Here is a 23,568-nt window from a genome sequence, read left to right on the forward strand (position 1 = left end):
AAAGGTAGGGCTAAACACACAGTCCGGGAGGTTCCAATGCGATTTCCTGCCCTCAGATCATGTATTTGTGGCTTCGGAAAAGGCCTGGTTTGCCGGCTGGCTGTGCACTGGCGACTCAGTTAACAGTGGCGTTAACCTGCTTTAGCGTGCCAGCCAGGCAGCTGCAGTCGCAATCCGTTGCCACAGTGGCCCTGTGCCCGCACCAGCCGAGCAGATTACAGGGTTGGATGGCAGAAGCCTCGTTAGCCAGGCCTCCAGAACGGAAGTCATCTGAAATGAATGGATTGTCCACAGTCACTGGGACTCATATGAAACAACACTCAAATGTGCTAAATACAAGGAAATTGCCATGAAAACCTCCAAGCCAGCCAACTAGATAGTCTAGATTTATACTTTTATTCTGTAATTTCACTGCATTTTATCTGTTACACATAATCTATTATTTTGCAATTTTATTTTCCATCCTATTCTATTTTCATAAAACACTTCATAAAGTAAAAGATGCCACACAAATAAAATGTGTTGCTTGTATTTGTAACACCAGAAGTGAGAAGCGAATCGTAAGAGGAGAGTAGAGAATCTTTAAACATCCAGGTGGGCAAACCAGCCTCCGGGTTGCTGCATAAAATGAATACATTAAGAGTTCCATATTTGACCTACAAAATGATGAATTCAGGCACCAAGCCAGCCATTAATATTTCATGAGCAGAGATTACTCCAGGATACGGTGGAAATGGCTTGAGGAAAGGGCATGCGTATTTGTTTATGACATGAGGTTTCCTGAGCTCCTGGCCAAAGCATGATTTTCAGAGCACATAACTGCCACCTGCCTTGCTTGGCAGTACAGCCTAACAAGAGACAGAAAAACCAGTTTGAAGTCAACTATCAAAACAACATCGAGGCCACTTGCATCCTTGCAGCTCATACAATACCAGAACAGGTTCTGTCAACAGTTGGCCGCTGAGTGAAGTGGAATTGTGTTCATGACAAAGGCGCAACAGGACGGTATGGATGACAAAACTGGATGGTAATTTAAAACAAACAAACAAACAAAAACAAACAAACAAACATTACTTTCGGTGAAACCTCGACGTCAAATGGCTGGAGTTTCACTTCTTTGTATTAGCACTGCCCTCCTGTTTCAGGGATGCATGTTGTAAATGACTTCTGAGGCATTTAACCACTGGATCAGAACCGAGCTATCACACCCTCCCACTATGAAACCATCAATATTGTGTTTGTATGTGTGTGTGTGTGTGTGTGTGTGCATGTGTGTGATCTCAATCTCACGTTCACTCACAAACACCTACTTGTCCCTTCCACCCACAAACACACACACACACACACACACACGCACACACAACCGCTCTTTCACACACACAGATCCCCTTATATGTGCTTAGTCAGACACCTCAAGGATAAAAGAGAACAGACAGAACAAGAACACCAAAGGAGGATGGAAGATGGAAGACATGGCGGCCGTAACGGCACACTGTTAGCCCAAGGGCCTCCCATCGCGCTCCCTTACTTGAACTGATGGTCCTTGGCACTGCGTGTTTTGGCCAGGAACCTCTCGGCCAGCTTCTCCAGGTTCCGTGAGTAGTCCATCTCGATCTCGGCCTTCTTGCGGAAGAAGTCCTGCAGGTCCTGCAGAAGCTGCACGCGCAGCTCACACTGCTGGTCCAGACATTTGAGCTGTTCTGCCAGCTGGGCACGGATCTCTGCCACACAGAGAGAGAGAGATTCAGGTTCAGGACTCAGCATTATATGATGAACGCTTTCTCATCATCATCATCATCATCATCATCATCATCTGAGGCAAAATAACTACGGCAGCGCTCACAGAAACGTAATGTCAGGGGTCGTTAACAAATCCCCCCCTCTTCACCTCTATGGTCAGTTTGTTTGATTGACAGCCACTGCCTCCAACTGGGAAGGGACATGGTGGCAAAACCTCTCCAGTCTCTGCTATGCTACAATCAAACCAGACAAAGCTACATATAACTGGAAAGAAACAGATTGTAGTAAAAAAGAAGAACTCATTGTTTCTGGTGTCTGGTACTCTCATGTCCTGGCCTGACAGATTCCAGATACCAGTGGTGTGTCGTGATTAGAACAGTAGGCTAAGCAAACATCTACACTTCTGCAGAGCCCTGAGCATCTACAGAATGACAACATTTCAAATGAAACGGAGTTAATTTTTTTTCCACATTTCAACTCGTTATATGTTCCCACCCTGCAATTTGGTGGAAAAACAAACAAACAAACAAACCAGCAGTAAATTATGCCATTTTAGGGGCAACTAGGATTACCATGCAAATGACAAGTCTTGCTGGTTCATACACAGATTATTACCTACATTGTCTTTCTTTTGGCCCATTGTTGTAGCTATAATTTTAAATGTTTGCACAGGAACAAAGTAGTTCTTTATATCAGCTGCCTACTACACTGTCAGGCATGCTGGCTTTACAAAGTGCACTGTCTGAATGGTATGTGATCTTTTGTGATGTGTGGATTAGTTTACAGTACGTTATTATTTAGCACACATAATTCATTATGTGTAATATACTAGATATATGATGTGTGTATACTGGGTACCAAGAGAAATTCTGCTAGTCCTGCAATGATGGTGGTAAAATATCTAACACGTCTTGTGTAGAAGATGGGAAGAAGCAACAGATAGAGACACAGAGACCTCTGCCTATATGAAAAACGCTACAGGGCTGACTAATATTACCCAGAGCCAAGACTAGTGGACTATGAACGTTGTGACCACACTACGAGGGAGATGCATTCACTTCCATCTCTCTCTCTTTCTCTCTCACACACACACACACACACACACACACACACACTCACACACTCAGCACTGATGCATGGCCCCAAATTAATTTACTATATAAAGACAGTCAATTGAAACATTGATTTATGATGTTTGTGGAGGCTCTGGGGAGCTGGTTTGGTGGACAGAATCACAATGCTGTAAAGACGGGATACCATGCAGTAATCGGACCCCCTCTATGAAACTACAGTGGAGACAGCGTGCGTTGTGTATAAATCAAATACTGTACACATTCAATTAAGGGAATTTGCATAGGGAAATGTAGAATTAACAAATATAAAATAGGCTATTGCAGAACATGTACATGCAGTAGCATGGGAAAGATTCCAGTCAATGCATTTCACAACGCAAAAACACAGCCGAAACATAAAAAGCAAGCACCCAGTCAAAATCAAAAGCAGAAAATCAGCCTGCAGAACTTCAGCAGATCAACGCATGGCTGTAGAGAGGTCCTGCCAGCCAGCCCAGACTCCAAGACGCGCTTCCAAGCAGCGTCTCAGCACCGAAACGGCACACTATACCTTTGCATTTTCTGCTGTAGAGAAACCTGATAACTTTGGCCTCCATGATCCTCTCAGTTTCCCAGGCCAGCACCCAGAACCAAGCAGTTGCTGCCTGTACCCACGGCCTCTGTGCTTGGCCCTGACGGTCCGACCGCGTTTTCAGCTGAGAGAGCAGTTCCACTATGACACAGAGAAGTGGGATTTTTGCCATCCGTTCATCCGTGTGTCTGTCTCCCTCTCTCTCACTCTCTAACTGATGTCTATCTATCTGTGTCTCTCTCGCTCTAGCTTGCTCTCTCGCTCACTCTCTGTTTCTAACCCCCACCCCCCAACCAACAATAATAACCACACAGGAACAGATGACTTTAGTAGCATCACCAGAACGGGTATGACTGCAGGATTTTCCCCCTTTGTGTATGGTATCATTATGACGCATACTTAAAGGCCAGATTTTAAAGGGCCAGTCCGTTCAAAGAGACACAAGGCTGCGCATTCTCAGTCACGCTGCCGTAATGACGGCTCAGGCCTCCAGGCTGGAGCGCTTCGTCCACGTGTGTTGCTGCCACAGTGTATCGTGTGGCGCTCGCTGTATAATTTACTAGGATGGGAAAGGAGTTGTTGTCTTCTTCGAAACGCGAGGTTTTCAGAAGTACCCTGCAATTTCTAGAAATGACAGAGCAATTCGACGCACGGTATCTATCCCGGCCTGCCGCAACCAATCACCTAACCTGCATGTTGCGGTTGGGTTTGTTCGTTTTTGGCCGTTTTGATTTATTTGCCTAAATTAAAGGAGATGATAGAGAGCAACACAGCATGAGTGTGATCTATATAATGTGTGTGTGTGTGTGTGTGCGTGGCGGTGTGTGTGTGTGTGTGTGGCAATGGCTGCTGTAACGTCCAGCCCAGGTCAGGTGACCCCTGTGGGCACTGGTGTGTGAAGAGAGCAGGTTTGGTCAGGTCTGTGGAGTGGGGGTGGGGGGGTGGAGTCTCAACACTAATTCACAAGTGAGGCAAAGATCACCACCGTAACCCATACCAAGTGTCTGGCAAAACCTTATAAAAATCACACACACACACACACACACACACACACACACACACACACACACACACACACACACACGTCTGTTTTATAATAACCAGAACACATAAACCGCCAATCATAGACAATGTTTATAGACCTTTTGTATATGGGTCAGTTCGTCCGTATGATTGTAAGTTTGAAGGTCTGCCTCAAAGATCCTGTTCACAATACTCCAAACTCCAGCAGCTATCATACGAGGTTCAAAACCTTGTGAAATGTGACATATGACAATCACCTCTCATGGCTTGGGCAGTGCTCGCTAAGTAATGCAGCAGGTTTCTTTGGCGGGGAGACCAGGGGAATTGGGCATACCCGTTAGCAGTGCCGCCCCCGACAGGCCAAGCCTGAAGCCGACTGGAGCTGTGGTATAATCGCAGTAAGCTCTGGCCACAGACGGAGAGCAGACTGGCTCAGATTTTCCAGAGGTATCGGGGTGTTACAAAATGCTCCAAAAGTCAGGGAAAGACTTTGGCCGTGCTGTTCTTGGGCCACTAGGAAATCCCTTCAGTGATTTTCAGAAATGCGCTTGGGGAAATAGATAGTTGCAACATCTGAAAAGCTAAAAATATCACATGCTGCCATCTTCTCTTTTTTTGTTGGCCGTGGGGGAATTTGCGACTGAATGCGCGGCTAACGGAGGAAGTCCTGCACCGCTACAGAGGCCGTATTTGACGCGTTTTGGACAAGGGCTTCAGAAAAATATGGTGCATTTGAAAAAACAAAAATCTACCCAGGAGTGATTTAAAAATAATGCAACTGTGAATAATATATCATCTTACGCAACAAGGAATTCGTGTGCAACACACCCAGACTGAAACAACGCAATGTAACAAGCGTAATCATAATATGATGTCCACCAGGCTAAGTACCAGGTGCCTTCAAGCTGTTCTTCAGTTCCTCAGACCATCGAAGCTGTAAGATGGAGTCATCTTGGCAGTGAGCCTCTCTTTTACTCTTTAATCATAGAAAGACTGACCGACCTTGTTCCAGATCACCAGGACCAGGACTCTGAGTGGCATGGTGAGCATCAGCAGAGACTTTAAACCACATTAGGGATCATTTTTGTTGGAGCAGTGACCGATGGGCCCTTGAGTGTGCACCTGCTGTGAAATCGCACCCTACTCCCTTAAGTGAGTCTTCTTTAGTCCACCAGTTCAGCAGCAGCGCGGTGACACAGGAAGTCGTGGGAGGTGACACCGGTCAGGCGGACGTCTTTCCAAGACCTGGAAGACAGCGCACCTCTCCTCTGCGCTTGCACTTTCCCAGAGTCTCCGCAAGCGGCGCATCACCCACTCATCCGTTATCGATCATGGAGCTTCTGATCTACAGGAAAGCCAGCATGGGAGGAACGACAAGAGAAGGCTGGAGATCCAGTGGGAAGATCACGCTAGTTCACAGCGTAGAAGCTGCAGGGACAGAACACACTGTGCCACGTATAAAAGCTCTTATATTAACCATCATACACTCACACACACACACTACCAAACCTCTTACACACCACCAGACTCTTACACACACCATCTTACTCTTCTTGATCGTGAATGAGAGAGTTTGACAGTAAATGTGAGAAGCTTTGATAGTGAATGAGAGTTTGATAGTGAATGTGAGAGACTGACAGTGAATGAGAGAGAGTTTGATGTTGCAGACCAGCGACTGCTGATGACACCAGAGACGTTACACACACCATGTCCTGTGACTTCCAGTGACGCCTGACCCCAAACTTTTAAAGTCTGTCACCAGCAACACCAAGGCGTGATTCTATTTTAGTTCTGCCAAGCCTGCTGAAATGGTGTGAACTCATATGCAGTTCTCTTTTTTAATTTATTTTTTTTTTATAGGAGGAAGAGCAACACTTCTAGGGAAAAAACCCCACTTATTATTTGGATGCAAAAGCAAAAAATAAAAAAGCCTCAAGCATAGTTCAGGGAGATGTCAGCCACTGTTCTCTAGTGAGCAGCATGGCAGGCTTTTCTCTTTTTAGCATGTCAGGAGACATGCTAACAAATAACACATAACTGTTTCTCTTTTGGTTGCTTCTGACCGTAGTTGGCAAACGTATGCAGCTCCAAAAGCTGGAACAGCAGGTATGTGCTCTTGGAGGCCTTTGTTCTCTGTTTACTCTGTGGTCCAGCCCTTGACTCATAGCTGCGCTGTGTGATACTGGCAGTGTGTGTGTGTGTGTGTGTGTGTGTGTGTGTGTGTGTGTGTGTGTGTGTGTGTGTGGTGGGACAACTCTTCATTGTGCAGTTCTGAGCAATCCTATTGTGTCTCCAACTTTTATGGACTATAATACAAAGGCCATAACAATAATGAAAGGAGGCTGTGTGGTTGTTTCCCCGGAGGTCGGGGAGGGAGTGCTTGCGTCATGAGTGCGGCTCGGAGGAAACCCTCCCTTCATCTCAGAAAACAGGAAGAGGTGGACGGTCTGGGAGGAAGTGCACGCACTTCTCCCTGGACACACAGGGAGGGAGAGACTGTGGAATCTGACATCAGCAGGAACTTGATACAGACTTTCCCCAGTGTGGGAGATAAGCAGAGAAAACCTTTTGTGAGGGAAGGTCTTCCATCATCTCAACATGTCCCCCCCCCCAATGCTTAGAGTTACAGTGCTAATCTTGGATTAACTGCTGTCATGTATTCCTTGTGACTTCCACTTTGTGGACGAGGGAGACCTGACACTGGACCGGTATTCTTTAACAGAGCACAAACGTGAGGATGGATGGATATGGCGGCTGCAGACCTGCTCCTCGTCCTCGAGAACGCTGCCTCCACGCTGACTCCGGGCCATACTGCCACTCCATACTGTCCACTGCTTAATGAGATTTTTCAACAGGGTGGAATCTATTAGTTCCAGACATGCCGAACCTAATCCTCCAGTGAAAGAAGCGCTCTCCGTTCGGAGGCAGCCGGAGTGGGAGAGTTACAGTTACAGCAGAGTGGTGGAGAGAAAACAGGAATGGGAAGCCAGAATTGTATCACGCACGCACGCACGCACGCACGCACGCACGCACGCACGCGCACACACACGCGCACAAACACGCGCGCACGGTATTTGCTATAGTTTCCCACTCCAATATGCTTAAGAAAACAAAAAATAAATGGGAGTAATTCCAGTCATGGCAGTTTTGGTCTTCAGAAATCAGCCAAGTTGAAAAATGAGGAATAGAAAACAAGAAGAATCCTTATTGTTCACGTACATGACAAAATAAAAGCGGTTTCATCAAGAGTAAAGGTTCTGAAATCCTGCCCAACATTTCATAAAATGGAGAGAAGACTCCATTACAATCTCTACGTCTTCATACCGACGGTCAAAAAGCCTCGTGTATGGTCTTTTGTGCTCAGAAATATATAGAATAATGCAGTGGTATAGGGGGGCGGGGGTGTATCGACGCACCACCTCTCACAATGGCAGCGAGTGTCAGAATGAAGCACTGCAATGGGCACGCAATCATTACAGAGCAGCGGTCAGTGCAAAAGAAGGAGGAACAAAAGAACAGGAAGTGTGTGTGTGTGTGTGTGTGTGTGTGTGTGTGTGTGTGTGTGTGTGTGTGTGTGTGTGTGTGTGTGTGTGTGTGTATGCGCGCGTGAGCTCGTGCCTTGAAGCTTGAAAATAAACCCAAGCTGACAAGAGTATTATCAAAGCAATTACCCTCCCCGATTTTCATAATTAAGATGGTTACTGTGGAAACCGACATTCTTCCACCGTGCCCCAGACAGCAACACAGGAGTTAATAGTAGGAAATTGCAACCAATGGGACGGCTTGCTTGATTAATCATTAACCTATTAAAGGGGGTAATTGTGATGCCCTGGCTACCCACATGTCCCTGCTCCACTCACCCCGGGCTTAGAGAACACCATTGTCTACACAGCTGACATTTGTATATATAAATGAATGGGCTAAATGAAAAGGGTTGACACCAGGAGAGTTCAGCTGACGCATGCATGTACAGATACAAAGTTACAGCCAAAAAAAGGAAAGAAATTGGAAATAAAACTGAAGGGAGGTAAATTAGATAACAGTTGATATTCTGGCATCAATCTGAGGCAGTTTGTCATTGCAATCATTTTTAAAACTTATGAATTTAGAAAGGTTATCACACAATAAGCAATAGTTACAATTATCCAAGGCGAAACTATTTTTTGGACCCAGATCGTTTTGGAGTAAAAACATCAACTAATGTCCTTACTGTAACTTTCTAAGATAACGATTACTCAGCAGTTTCAACATACAAAACACTGAGTACTCTCCTGGTGCAGGGACACTGCTTTTAGAAAATGGCAAACATCCACTTTATTAGATTTATTCAGCACAGGAGGACTAATGATGGGAGCTGGGTCACATCCAAACCTGGTTCCTCCAAAGGCATGTAGCAGGCAGAGGCTGTGAAGAGCTGAGAGGCCGCAGACATGAGCCACGGTTCCTGGGATAAGGACAATCTGTGGATGGACCAGTAACGAAGGCCGTGATCAGCATCCGCCTGGCCGAGAGCCAGAGTCCGGCCTCCGCAACGTGGGCGTAGTGAAAGCTCAGAGAGAACATCTGGGAGTGACTCTCCAGGACCAGCCTCCACCCTCACTCCGCATTCCCCCAGAGGAGCAATGTCCCAAGTGGGGCCAGGGCAAGGGTACACAGCAGGGGGTGGAATACTGCGGCAGAGCTCGGGAACTCAGGAGACCAGGAGCTCAGGTAAAGAGGAGTTAACCCACCGCTGGACACTGTGGCCTGAGGTCTACCCGTTGCCTGTAAAATGGCTGGAACCCATGTTAAACCTAGAGGAAGGGGGGACAGTGTGGAGAAAGGAAGGAGAGAGGGGAACTAGATTCACGTTACCACATTTCCCAGCCTGCCCTAGTTTACTGAGGACTACAGCCGATATTGAGTGAAAGAAAATTCTTTAATGGGGGGCCGTGTGCTACAAGTCAGCCCTGCTGAGCCGTTCAAACTGACCTGGAGTCAGCCCTACTGAGCCGCTGAAGGCTGTTTATTTATTCGCCTCAGTCACTAGCCAGTGGCCTTGTTTTAACAACCTCCCAGCTCCTCCACACTACGCTGGGCTTTACAACGCCGGGCTGGAAGGTAGCTGGACCGTGCCAATTAGCGATTGGTGCATGGATGGACCGATGCTTTCATTGGCCCATTAGTGGGTAGTTGCCGCTGACGAAGTCGTCTGTGACCCCCGTGACCCGGCTGTTGGGTGTGACATCCACTCTCAAAGAAAAGTAAAGATAAAGATAAAGTTTTGTTTGGCAGTGCTGAGGTTAGCGCCACCCTCTCCTTGCTGGGAGGTGAAACCCTCGTTTACGATGTGATGAGTGTGGGGTGTTTCGTTCAACATGTTGCCAAGTGTAGCTCCATGTTCCCAGTTCCTCAGAATCTTGCACTATGACAGCTGCCGTTATGTGGGTCAGATGAAACCCAAAAATAGTGGCAGGCTGTTTTTAACAAAAGAAAAATACATGCATCATTCAGGCATCAGTTGTCCACCCATACCGAGGTGAACGGCTCGTTTAAAAAGCTGAGCAAAGCTTCCGTTCCGGCGCAGCAGGGAACCTGCAGGGAGATAAAGCAGAACCGGAAATCCCTGAATCGGTCCATTCAAACGAGAAGAATCAGGACAGAGCGGATTGTGGCCGTTGAGCTATGCCGTGAGTCATCCGAGGGGTCAAGGCTCTGAATCAGATGCTTCAGCATGGTTTTTCTCCCGGTGGTAAACACAGGCAGTCAATGGCCCAACAGTGGCCTGATTGTCCCTCTGCTTACTGAGGCTGTGTGGGTAAAAAAAAATACAAAGCCTAAATACGCACACGCACGCAACTTTTTGGTGGGTTTAACCATGTTTGGCTTGACTCATAAGACAAACATTTGATTTCTAATGCACTTTCTTTGATTAACCTCTGTCTTTTGGAAACTGGCAATAATTTGGGAAAACAAAGCAGTAGAGGAGTGTGTATGCACGAGAGGCTGCTTTCCAAAAAGTTTTGAAAAGCTGGTTGTTGAAAAGTCTTACCCCTTCAAGGGTCAACATCCCCCCACATTGGCCTCTAGCCTGGGGCGAATGCTGCCTTCTCTTTCTCTGGTTAGAAGCTCAGGGACATGGGAGTGCACAAGTAGCCTTGGAATCTAATCAATTAAGGAAGCTCTTCCAGCAGGCCATGGGTGTAACACACACCCACACGCACACACACCCACACCCCCACACTCACACACACACACACACACACACACACACACATACATATACACACCCCCACCCACACCCACACACACACACACATACAACATTTCAGAGACACTCGCATGCAGCTACTGGGGAAAGAGTGGATCATTTCTCCTCACAACTTTTCAGTGATTTTTCATGTGGGAAAACCGACGTGTGTAGCAGATTAAACTGGACGTTGCTGCTATGAAGACAAATTTGTGCGCAACGAGGTGTAATGGACAAATATTCCACATATTCCTAGATCTGACCACAACTCTCTCCACCCAAACGAAGAGCTCTGTGCACACACTTACAACCCCCCCCACCTCCCCCAGGGCACTGGTCAAATGACCTTCTGCTGCCCGGGTCACCTGTGCCACCTCCGTACTGCCTCAGCCGAGCCCAGAGCACAGCGGACCGTGCCATCTGGGCCGCAGTTTGCTTCCCCGGAGGAGTGGACCACACCGGGCCCCCCCCAGGCACTACTAGGCCAGGCCTGCCATCTGGCACCAGACAAACCGTCTCCTGTCCTGGAGCGCTGCACCGTCACTGAAGCCTGCCACGTTAGTTGCGCAGGGACGCCACACGGCCTGCACACACCTTGCACACGCCCAGCAAATACTAGGAATGGAGCGGAAATTTAACTGGAAAATTAGTGTAACGCATATGAAGATAATGGATTATGACTCAGGTCTAGGGAGGAAGGCTGATGTTTGCCGTTATGAGTGGGAGACTCAGGGAGTGTGTACAGGCTTGATGAACTGATCAGTAGTTAGTGCACTTCTGAAAAGCACTCTGAGTAAACGTAACAACTGCAAGGGCGCCGAGGTTTAGCGGTATTCAGTAGCACGAGGGCATACAGTGAAGAAAAATGAGTGTCAAGTTGATCTGTCCTACGATGGCAGCTGCGTGGAGAGCTACGATTTCACATGGTGTGATCAACCCCGGAGGAGAACCAGAAAAGGTGGCTGGAAGAAAGGGGTGGGGCAAGGAGGCACGAAGCTTCCAATAGGTCAACTGTGATGACATCATCTTTACCCGGCCCCTGCCCCCCCGGCATCAAAAACACTAATGGCGTGCACGGTGTCCCTTAGCAACAACAGCCAAGTCACTTTAACAGAGAGGGTGATGGGGGACTGTTGTCCCACCCCCTGTGCAACTGGAGAGGTGAGCCTGAGTGCAGGATGGGCGAGCCAGCAGAGGACAAACACGAGCCCCTCGACCAACCAATCACTGCAGGCCAAAGGCGGAGCCTTTTTATGGGGGGGGTGTAATGAAACCTCGGCAGGTGAACCACAATGCGCAAGTCTTAAGGAAATATACATTTGACAAACAGTACTAAATCCTAGTACTAAAAACCACTGGTTTAAGAGAATTCATTCACAGGTGCAAACGTCATTAGAATATATCAGCGGACTTTGATTATGTGTTTGTAAGAACAGCACCAAAGCAGAACAAAGTGCTTATTCAAGTAAAAATACAACTACTGTTAGTTTATGACTTGATATGATTCATCTTGCATCATAATACAGGAAAATTAGATATTACAGTTGGCGTATTACTCATTACACGCACACACGCGCACACGCACACACTCAAAATTATAGTGAAGTACACATTTCCAAAGAAGCCAGACGTTTCTGATAGGAGCTCTTCATCAGCTGTGCAAGCAAAGTGTTTCTGATGCTGACTAAGCAACACAAACATCAATGTCTCTTACAAATGTGTACACACACACACCTCTCTAGTTGGTAATGTAACACAGGATTCAATGAATGTGCAATATTCAATCTTAAAGCTGGTGTTAGGGATGAAGAGGCAGAAAGTGCTGTGTGCAGCGTGCTCGGCACAGAGAGCTCCTGCGCCCGCACACAACTCTGCTGATCAGCCATTACAAACGGCCAACACATTATAATCAGCTCTGCTGCTGGTGTTGGGCTGCTTTTTTTTGGGGGGGGGGTGCGATTAATCTCCCAGCACTGGCAGGAACTCTAATGCTGTAAAACCGGTCTGACACGCGCACGCACATGCACACGCGCGCACACACACACACACACACACACACACACACACACACACACACACACACACACAGGTGTGATAACAGAGGGAGAGGCTTCTGAAAATACTATGCGTTTCCAATTAAATACATTGACCTGAATATACAACCCTGGGGAACAGACTATAAAGACACCTGCCCATTCTGTCCTGGGTTCCTTCTGGGCTCTAATGAAAAAAAGATTTGCGGATTTGTGCTTTGACCAGAAGAGTTAATAGCGAACTCCATTACCTTCTCTGTTTGACGTTGTCTGTACAAGGATTTACTGGTATAAAAGATATATTTTTTTATCTGTGCGCTTTTCTGACTATAATCACAACTAGATACTGTGGCCTTACACTCCCATGACACATTGTCAGCCCAACAGCTTAGCTTCCTGGCCATGAGCCACATCACAAAACTGTGTTGGGATTTTCACGCAGGCACAGAACAGAATAGAGGCAAAAACCAAAAGATAAAAAGAGAAGAGGATAGGAGAGGTAAGGGCATGTCCGACTCTTTCTCTCCGTCTCTCTCCATCTCTGGTTCTTATCGAGGTCTTCGAGCCCCGACCCGGTCTCAGTGTCTCCCGGCAACCTGCCGCTGAAGGGCTACCAGCTCGGTCTGGCCAGCGAGTGCTCTGCTGTCACCGAACATGACCGACAGTTGGCCTGCGCCAACATAACGATCGTGGTCGTGCAGCCAAAAGCACAGGGTGACAGAAATGGTTCTGGTTTAAAATGGCCGTCTTAAAAATCCTGACAAGTGTTTTATGTTTTCACACAGAGCAGCAAAGAAATAAAACAACTTTAAATCATTTCTGGGCAAGCGAAGGATCTTTTCTGGTATCCTGGAAAACAGATGAAACGTCCCAAAGGAAACAAGGTGTCCTTCTTATCCTGAATTCAAGTCACGGGACTCAACATAACGGCTGAACACAGAGCCCGCCAGGCTAAGCCTGATAACACATGCTGGATTTGAAAAGTCTCAGAAAGGCCCTTTCCTGGAGGTGGTTGCAGGCTCCAACGAACTCCCTGCGTAGGTACTCTCTCTGGGTGACCCCGTTGCAGGGTTTTCCAGATGCTGGCTCCACATTTTTACAGAGTATTGGGCTAGCAGCTATTCCATCTGTGCACCCGTGCACGCCCACACTGTACCCGAGTGCTGGTGAGCGGCTTGCACCCAGTTTGCACATGAGGGAGTGAGACGTAAAGAAGAAATACAGTTTCTGTGATATAGAGAAGCCAGGAGCAGGGGCTTGGCTGTAGGCACCGAAAACAACGCACTGAATCATTTTAGCTGTGGTTACACTGCATATTTCAGCGAAGATAATCTGGGAGCCTTCTTGCGCAGGGGATATCGCGGACTCAATCAGTATGCCAAAGCATCTGCCCTTGGAGAGCGCTCCTGAAGAACGGGAGATAAGACCTCTTCACCTAGTGGAGCATTCATGGTCACAATAGATGCAATTACCTTCACCGTTTCCATGGAAAGAACCAAATAGAGGCACCGCAAAAGACCAGACGGTGCAGGGAGGTGACGCCTGGACCTTTTTTTGACATGCTGCTCCGCGGGGGAACATGGGAGGCTTTAGCGAGTGGTTCTGCAAACGTCCGTAGGTGAGGGGAGATGGAGGGATTGGAGAAAGTGAAGCATGGAATGGGCTAAATGGGCGTTCGTGCTGCATGAGATAACAGTGAGAAAGACGCTCAGCAGGTCGCAGAACGGAGCTGGAGGCCAATGGTAACATCTGGCCACACGCGTAAGCCCCGCCCCTCGCCCACCCCCACACACGGACATAGAGGGGTGGGGTCAAAGTGCTAAACACAAGATAATTACACAGAAAGGTAATGGCTCTGGATAGCCTGGGAAGAGTCATCAGTCAGTTTTAACAGCAGATACCACTTGTACTGCGGCGGTGAAATATCTGGGACACTTTTAAAGGGATTACCAGAAGCTAGACACTATTCCTTTCCTCTGTCTGAGGCAGCCATGTGTGACCTGTTCCTGTGTCAGACTTCTGTCCTTCCGGAGTGCCTGACGGCGCACCGGAGGGTTGCGGCCGAAGGCCGCTGTTAGAGCAGTGGGCGGAGCTGAGGCCAGCTGTGACTTATGGTCAGACTCGGGGGCTGAGCACATCGGAGACTTGTACCCGGACGTTTGAGCAATAGCTGAGATTACAGCAATGGAGGGAGTCAAGGGAGCAAAGCCTGCCACTTTGAGGAATTTCTCCACGCAGAGAAGAGAGAGAAAAGGACCGAGAGAATTTGCAGCTAGGCCAGGGTTCTCTGCATTCAATCCAATGCGGGTTTGCCGGTTAAAACCCAATATTCAGCAGACTGCATGAGCTGCTACTTTCTTCCAGGTTCTTATGAGATTTACCAAGAACTTTTTAAAAAAGAAAATGGAAAAACAGAAGAAATGATGCCTCATAAGATCAGTTGGAAACACACTTAGAAAGGCTATCATTACTTTGACCCAGATGACACCAAACCCCACCCAGGGAAACTGCATCCTGCTCCCCTCCTCTTCATGTTCCTGTGGCCCTGAGGGAAGATGGCACAGCAATCACAGTCACAAACAAACACAAGCACCCACCCACCCGCGCGCACCCCTCCCCTGTGGCCGAGGCGATGGTAAAGCCCTGTGCGTAGGAAGCAGAGACGGGATTAGCGGGGCAGGGGACGGCCTTGCGCTCACTGTGAGCCTACTGTGTGCTACTTTATCAGCTGCGCTCGGAGGGCTGGGTGGGCGGAGCCAAACTCGGAGGGCCGGGCGGAGCTCGACGGGCAGGTGGAGGCAAGCTCTTGCTCTGCCACCCTGGTTCAAACGCAGAAGACTTCAGATGCACACAAAATCACCGTATGGCAGAGTACCTGCAAATCACAGCTTTCCACCTTGTACTGCTTTAGGTTTACTGTCTGCTAATTCACTGCAGTCCCTGCTTTCCTGTGGCACCCCCACAGAAGGACACTGGAAGATAGTGAACAGATCCACATCTGACAGCCAGTGATGAACTCCCCTGCCCCATGCAACGTGCCACATGCGCTGAAGGGGCCTAATTCGGCATCGGTGCTGGGTATGCTATCGCAGGATAGGTGCTGGGTTTAATTAAGAGCACATGGCTCAACAGCATCACCCTGAGCTAATGCAAGCGTAGCGGGGAGAGTTTATCCTTCCACAGCCCTTGGTGAGACTGTGACGAGGGGCCAGTTAGTTCTGCTGTCCGTCACGGCTTTCAAACGTGGAGCTGTTGTGATGAGTGGAATGACGGAGCCCAGGCCTCTGAGCTGCACGTCCTCTTCGCACTAAATAAATAAAAGAGGGAAGACATTACCGCGCCCGAAACAAACACCAAGCTCGCACTGGGCTGGGTCCCGCCAAACACTGCATTCCAGCGGGAGCGTGAGAGTGCATGTGTGTATAATGGTGTGTGTGTGTGTGTGTATGCATAAAAACAGGACTGCACTGTGACAGTGGTTTCTGTTAACAACTACATTGGTTTACCTGCACTCAATGCTTCATATCATATGTCCTCAGAGACACCCTCTTCTGCTCTGTAGTGAAAGTGGAGAAAGGGTGTGTGTGTGTGTGTGTGTGTGTGTTTTAACCCGTGCATAAATATGCATTTATATTAAGACTTGTGAGTAAAGCCAAGTTTCAGCTCAAGACCTCACAGCATGAAACAAAACAAAGAGTGAGCGTGAGAGTGAAAGAGAGAGAGAGAAAGATGTAGGCAGTTTAAAAAAAACCAACAACAACATTTACAGTAGAGTCCCTGCTTTGCCCATATTGAAAGCTCAGTCCTTCCAAGCTATCCACGTGTCCAGCTGGTCAGAAGCCTTGCTGAAAACCAAAGCCCACCCTAGCAGTCCTCGCGTGGACTGGATTTGTCCTGATCCAGTCAAGACACCCCGAGGGTCCTGCTCAGGGAGGGGAGACGGGACACGTCCGACACAGAGAGCGAATGCAGCGCCGCGGACCCGACCCCCCCCGGTCCAGATATGGCACAGACATGGCTCACGGTACAGCCAGGCTCCTGGCGTCACGCCGGCCTGGGCGCGGGCAGCTCGTCTTTGGGTGTAAACGAGGCGAGCCGTCCCGAGAACAGGACATAGGAGACAACGTTCGGCTAAGCCTGGACTTTTCCGCCCACCGTGTATGTGCCACTCCCTATGTCGAGAGGCTTTGCTGCCGACCGTCTGAACTCTGTTCCGCGTCGCCGCAATATAACAAAGAGATCGAGCTCATCGCTAGAGACTCCCACTGTAGGAGTTACCGATCTTATCGGCCCTATTAATCTGCCTACGGGAGCTTAGTGACAGACAGGAATGTTTGTCGTACGTTCACAGCTGGGGCGCACAGCCGCGGAGGCAAACAGGAGCCATCTGGAGAGGCCGTTTTAAGCTCATCTAGGACCGAATCAGCCTGCTCGGAACTGGCTAAGGCAAAACTGGTCCGGGCGCATCACAAAGAGCGGCGTTACCAAATCTATACAGACGTAGGACGTACATGTAAGCAAGCAGCACCACAGTGCATATACAAAGCCACCGCAAACCAGTGAACTGAGTCAATACCAACTCAGTTTGGCTCCCCGTTGGTTCTCTAATGACAGCTGGAGTGCAGGAACCTGATAGCCTCTGGGCAATAAAACAAAGTCGTCCTCTGAGCCTCTTAAACCAGGGGAAGCTTCAGGGGTTTAACAACATTTGGAAAATGCTTCTAAAATGCATTTTAAAGCAGCACTGAAGTGTCCCCCCCCCCCCCCCCCCCCACTGAAGGGACGCCTCCCCTCATCCCACCAATGTGGATCTTTCCGTTTGCCGTGGTAGGAGAGGCACGGCGCTCCGGGCGAAAGTCCTGATGCGTGTAGTGGTGAGATATGAACCCAATACTGGCCTGCAGTGCTCACAGCAAACTGGGATACTGTGGATTTAAAGCACCGTCATAGGCATCTCGGGTGAAACTGTCACCCGAGACCAGCGATATGACCCACAGCGTGCCGAGATGACACAAAGAAAAAGAACTGGCCCCCGAAACCAAAGGCCAGCGCACAAATCCCGAAAGAGGACAAAGAAACCTGCGACGCTAAAGGCCCGTGAAGATTGCCGACCTTTGAACTGAAGATTCACTGCCCTTATTAGCAGTTTGTGTAGCAGCTGTGAAAGCTCAATAAACTCAATAAACTGCCAAGCAACCGCACATCTGATTCTACTGGGAAGTGACTATTGCAAACTCCTGCACATACACTCCTACAGTGCGCTAATGCCCAAATCTGGGTATCCCCATACCATCTATTATAGTATTACACTACAGCCTGGCCTCACGATATCATCGCCAAAGAAACCATACAAGGAGGATCACTAGTGGCTTTAGTTCTCTGGGCATTAATCCCAGACAGGAGGATGGTGCTGTTCCCCCTACTGAAGATACCAGCGATCAGGGGAGAGAGAAGTCAGCCAGTCAGAGAACCTCCCACTCCAAGGCAAGGCACAAGGTCGTGCCCAAACTGGATGGAACTGGCAGTGCACTTTCAGCGCCTCAGAAGAGCGGTTCGGCCGATAAAGATGGTCGTGTACTGGCCCACTTAGTGTGGTTCAGCCCGGCCGGTCACGGTGGAGCGTGGGTGCTGAACGGCCGGGATAATATCAGCGCTGGAGAAAGAGCTCCAATGCCCCAGTAATACCGAAGACATGCCGGTAGCAGAGCGCGTTTCGTCGGCGACGGGAAGCTCGTGATGCCCGGTCCCCGCGCACCATAACTCTTTCAGCACGGAGGGCCGCTTCCTCCCCCAGACAGGGTCGACATTATAACTCCTGCTAGACGTCCAGCCCCGTGCCCAGCTGAGAACACAGGCCCGCATTGTGAGGAGCGCCGGCCGGCCCCGGAGAGGAGCAAGCTGGGCCCTTTTGAACAAGCGCCATTCTACTCGCTGACTCAGGGGAGCAGGACTGCTGATTGGCCAAATCCTCTGCCAAACCTTTTTGCCTTTGAACAATCCCTTCCTCCCGCCCCCTCCTCCCAGCAGGGCCGCATGCCCGATCGCCCGCCCTGCCAACGTGACGATTCCATTCATTGGGTGCTCAAATGTTGGCTTCCTGTGTCCACATATCTCACCTAACGAGGCTTCCTGTCATTTGCTCTCTTCTTAAATCACCTTTTTTGTTTTGCGGTTTATTTAATGATCAAATCCCAACTGGGCTTCACATTTCTGTTGTACAGAAATGTAACAATGCATTATGTGATGGGGCAAGAAAATGACTTATACAAAACAGAAGGAGAGAGACAGAGGAGTGATTTTTTTTATCTTTTGAGATTTTGAGATATGTGCTGATCTGACAGCTTTTAATAAAGTCCTTTTTGCACAGAGATTATGACACAAACGGACAGAATGAGTACGAGAGAGAGAGAGAGAGAGAGAGAGAGAGAGTGCGTGGAAGAAAAGAAGTGGGGAAAGGAGCTGAATCAGAATTAGCTGGCGAATGCAACCTCTTAATCGGCTGACGCTCCCAACAGAGTCGCCTCCCATCTCCTTCAGCTGAGTTTGTCCCGGCGTTCCGGAGTTTTGCTCCGTGTCCGGGAAGTAGCATCCCAGAGTCCTTGCATGGGTCTAAATGCACGGCCAAGAAGCGGCGGCGGGGCGGCACCCACGGCACTCCTCCTGCCCCGAGAGACATGACCTCCATCGGGACCTGGAGCCCCAGCTGTGAGAGGGGACATCAGAGCCACTACAGCGGGAAGACAGCCAACCAGGGACTAACCCGCTAGGGCGGGTCGCGTGGACCAACAGCACGAGATCAGTTTGCCAGGCCACGGGCTCGAAAGACGCACAAGCTGAGGCGCTGATCTGGGGAAACGGGGTAGGTGCTCGACGTGCTCCCGCACGGCTGTTAGACGCCCCTGCCGCATGGAAGGAACCCGCACTGCAGCACCGGTGAAGTTGGCCGCAGCGAAAGTGGGCCAACTTCTGCTCCCTGGAAGCCGGGAAGGATACATTACAACACCTCAGCAGAAATACACTCCAGTGGAGTGGAAAAACGAACGCTGTCGCAAGAAAAACATCTCAGGGCAAGAGAGTGAGTGAAGGGGTGGGGGGGATGGGGGGAGAGAGAGAGAGAGAGAGAGAGAGAGAGAGAGGGGGGGGAGGGAGAAAGAGGCAGAGCAAAAGAAAGAAATATGCTGCCGGTATTAAAGTTGTTGAAGATGAGTCGTACATTCCTGCAGCTCAAGACAGCTCAGCTCAGCTACTTCTCAGCTCAGCTACTTCTCAGCTCAGCTACTTCTCAGCTCGTCTCCTTTGCTCTCCGCATGGGGACTGATGATGCCGTTGAGATTAGTCATCTACTGTGGCCAATTACAGGAACCCGAGGGAGATTCAAACGCATTTTTCACCAGACTGACTCCTTATCCTTTTCTAAGAAACAGCTTGTGCTGCTATAACTAATTCCCGCAGACTGATGGGGGCAGGGGAGAGAGAGAGAGACAGTGTGTTCTAAAAAAAATAAAAAAATTAAAAAATCACAGTGTCTCTTCCAATTTGTTTAATGAGGAAGACCATAAGGTAACTGCGGGTGCTCTGTAATACCTCTGCGTACATCAGGTGCTGCCAAATGTTAGATAAAAAAACCTCCCTGAAGTAAATTCTCTAACTGCTATAAATTGTTCAGAACCATGGCTGTGGGTGTGATAAGGAATAAGGCAATATAACCCTAAAACCATGATGGTTTAAATGTAATTACCACACAAACATACACGCACTTTCTTAGCTGTGACATGGACGTTTGAGGAACGGGAGCAAATCCTTAACCAGGGCTGTTAAACATGAAAACAGTACAAGGGATTATAATGAAAATCACACGTCTGAGAGTTCGCTCTTCTAATGTGGGTCTCGGAGTTAATACCCGTCTGTCTCCGTGTCTGCCTCTATGCCTGACTGAGCCCCAGAAGGTCCGTGATAGGCTGGGACCGTAGTATCTATGTGCAGTGGGGCTGCCTTGGGAAAACCGGAATCTGGCTTTAGGTTCAACTCCAATTTCCTTGGGAAAACCGGAATCCGGCTTTAGGTTTAACTCCACCTTCCTCGGATGCAGAGAATGTGGATCTGTCTGCCCTGGTGGCCGCACACAAATCAAGCAGCTCAGACCGTTCTGAGGTGAGCACACTGCTGTCCAGTGTGGACTCAGCATAGGCAGACGCCTTCTCTGCAACCCCCAACAACAAAGCAAAAGAGAACCTGGACTCCCGAGGCAGGCAGATGGTGTGTTTTTGAGACACAGCCTCTGCAAAGCTAAGTGGTGCCTTTAGTGGATCCCACTTTAGCCGTTCCACTCTCAGGTGTCATGCTACTGAACTTCAGCTGCAGAAGTTAAATGAATGTCTGACGACGATTTGGTCAGATCCAGTTCTGGTTCCTGATGATGGGCAGTACACTTGCATGCGTGTACGCTTACTGGAGTCATACCGTAACATCAGGCAACGACATGTGCGTGACGGCAGCACTCGAAGGTACTCAACAGTGGGTCCCAGGCTTAGAACTCATCCCCACCCCCAAGCCTGGATGCCCATGATGCGTCCTCGGGCTTCTGGGTGCGAGCGAACGCTGGACACGCCACGTCACCCTGCCCTGGCCGCTGCCGCACCACAGCCGCAACAACGTGGGCCCTGTGTGTGCTCGGTGCGTCGCAATCGCGCCTCAAGTCACCCAAACCCGTTGACCTCAGTGCTGCATGTCATGCGCATCTCAGCGATGATCGCTGCAGTGTGAAGGAGCTCATTGTCATGGACTCGGTCGCGTCATTCCAACCACAACAGCCGGGGGAATTGTTTGCACATGTAGGTTAGCGCTATCTCACATCCGAGGGGCAGATTCCCTATATGCGTCGTATTTGCACATAAAATATTTGCAGTTAACATACTACACCAATTTGACGCAAACTTTGTATTCACTAATTGATTTGAACTTCTCCGTAGTCAGACCACTATAGAATTTTATTACTGTTGCAATGCACATCAGTCCCTAGAATTAAAGTTAAAACAAGTCTACTGTGATATCCATGAGGCTCAAAGCTGTTGTAAAGGACACTCCAGAATTCTATACTAACTTTCACGAACAGATTTACAAGCAAGCACCTTAGTTAATCACCTCTTGACAAAGTTCCAAGCTTTTGTTTATGGCGGGAAAGAGCCATTTGGAATAACACAAAGGCCCAAATGGCCTGCTCCAATTACAGTAATGCTGTGGTGCTTAGTCAGGAACAACTAGTAGATGAACTAGAGTGATTTGAAACCTCTAGGACATTACGTGACTTTGTCAGTCAGCACAGACCAGCAGGGTACATGGAGTAGTGAACAGCAATCTGTTTGTTTTTAGCATTGCATGTTGCTGTTGGCAACTTGTAAAGTTGCGTAAAAAGATCCCCCCGGGATAGAGGCTAAAGTTCAGAGGCTCTGCCCGGCTGGAGGATCATCAGCCCGGCTCGTCTGCACCTCCTGGCCACGCAGGACAAGGATCTGGTGCCGGGGTCCCGCTTGACCCCTACTGCTCTGAAAATGCCAATTACCATGAGATCAAAGGAAATGTCAGACCATTCTACGATGCCGAAGCCCAGCCGGGCCGATCATGAGACGCTTCTGCATCGCTCAAAGAGATGAGAGGAGACGAGAGGGGGGAATATGGGTCCCGGAACCATGACAGCAGGATATTGGATCCGCAGGGGACATTTCTCATGAGCGCCCAACCTTTCAGGCTCAGAATACTTTGTACTACTTAAACCAAAGAATGAGAAAAGAATGATACTGCACCTTTTGGTTTAAGTCATATGTAGCAAAAATATAAAGGCTTAAATTTTTAAAAGGAAGGGATTAAAAAATTATGAAACCTTATAAAAATGGTTTTCATCTTGCATAATGAAAATGTTAGACACTGGAACAATTCTGCGTCTAATCCGGCATTGAATAAGCCACTTGCATTTTGGACTCGGTTGTCTTATTAAAGACCATTTGAAAAGAAACTTTTCTATAGACGGGCAAGAACCACTTTGTCCTAAAGGTGCTTGAGAAATGAATGAAGAACAGGCTGCTTTGTACCAGTGTGAGAGCAGATGTACATAGGCCCATAATGGAGCATCCGGGTCAGACTTCCAAATGAAGCCATGATTTAGACTCATGGAGAAGGGGGAAGGGTATCTAACCTAACCTAACCACAGACGCACACTCACACTCACACACTCACTCTGAACCAACAGACAAAAACCTGCAGAGAATGCGGAATCCAGGAGCCTTGCAGACGACAGACAGGCATCCCGCACTTCCGTAACCCCTTGAGCTGCCTTCGTTCACACTCGGGCTGCACGCCAACGGCCGTGTGTGGAGCCTCCCGGCCCGAGGGAGCACGGAGGCACGTGAAGATGTGGCCCACGCCGCAGGCTCTTCTCAGCGGCTTCCGTCACCCTCGGCCACGTCGTCCTGCCGAGGAGCTGAGGACGTGCCGTCTGCCTCCACCCACCGTCTCACATGGCCGGGGGTGGTGTGGTGGACAGGGTGCGGGGCGCGTGGCCTCCTCGAAGCTGTACCGAGGGAAGGCGACCGTGGCCGAGCCACGGGGCGTGTTATCAGAGCTACCCGCGGCAGGGCGAGGCCTGGCCAACACAAACAGGGCGTCAGCTCCGTCGACCCCCTCCAAAGCCTCCTGAAAGAGACCCTGAGAAGTTGGAGCCCCCTGGGTCCTTCACCTCTCTGTACGCTGCCCGGTGCAGCCGGGGGTGTTTGTTATTGGAGCCCAGGGCAGTGGCCAAGCCCCGCAGAGCAGTGGACTACAGCTTCTCTCCACTAGCCAGGGAATATAAAGAGGACAGAGAGACGCAGAGAGGCAGCAAAAGAGAGAGAGAGAGAAAAGGGGGGG

The 23,568-nt window shown here is 49.1% G+C and overlaps 1 protein-coding gene across 5 annotated transcripts in view; it reads right to left on the minus strand.

The window, feature by feature from the left end:
• The window catches only part of srgap2 (SLIT-ROBO Rho GTPase activating protein 2), a 74,958-nt gene that overhangs the window by 35,951 nt on the left and 15,439 nt on the right, over window positions 1-23,568 (minus strand). For 3 of the 5 annotated variants that reach the window (XM_035520298.1, XM_035520296.1, XM_035520297.1), the window contains exon 3: window positions 1,529-1,721. In XM_035520298.1, coding sequence (XP_035376191.1) covers window positions 1,529-1,721 — 193 coding nt within the window. Of the gene's footprint in view, window positions 1-1,528; window positions 1,722-3,363; window positions 3,598-23,568 lie in introns of those variants that run through there. The other 2 variants (XM_035520294.1, XM_035520293.1) reach the window with 1 other exon arrangement.

Source organism: Electrophorus electricus, chromosome 20, assembly GCF_013358815.1.
Source record: "Electrophorus electricus isolate fEleEle1 chromosome 20, fEleEle1.pri, whole genome shotgun sequence".
Classification (NCBI taxonomy): domain Eukaryota; kingdom Metazoa; phylum Chordata; class Actinopteri; order Gymnotiformes; family Gymnotidae; genus Electrophorus; species Electrophorus electricus.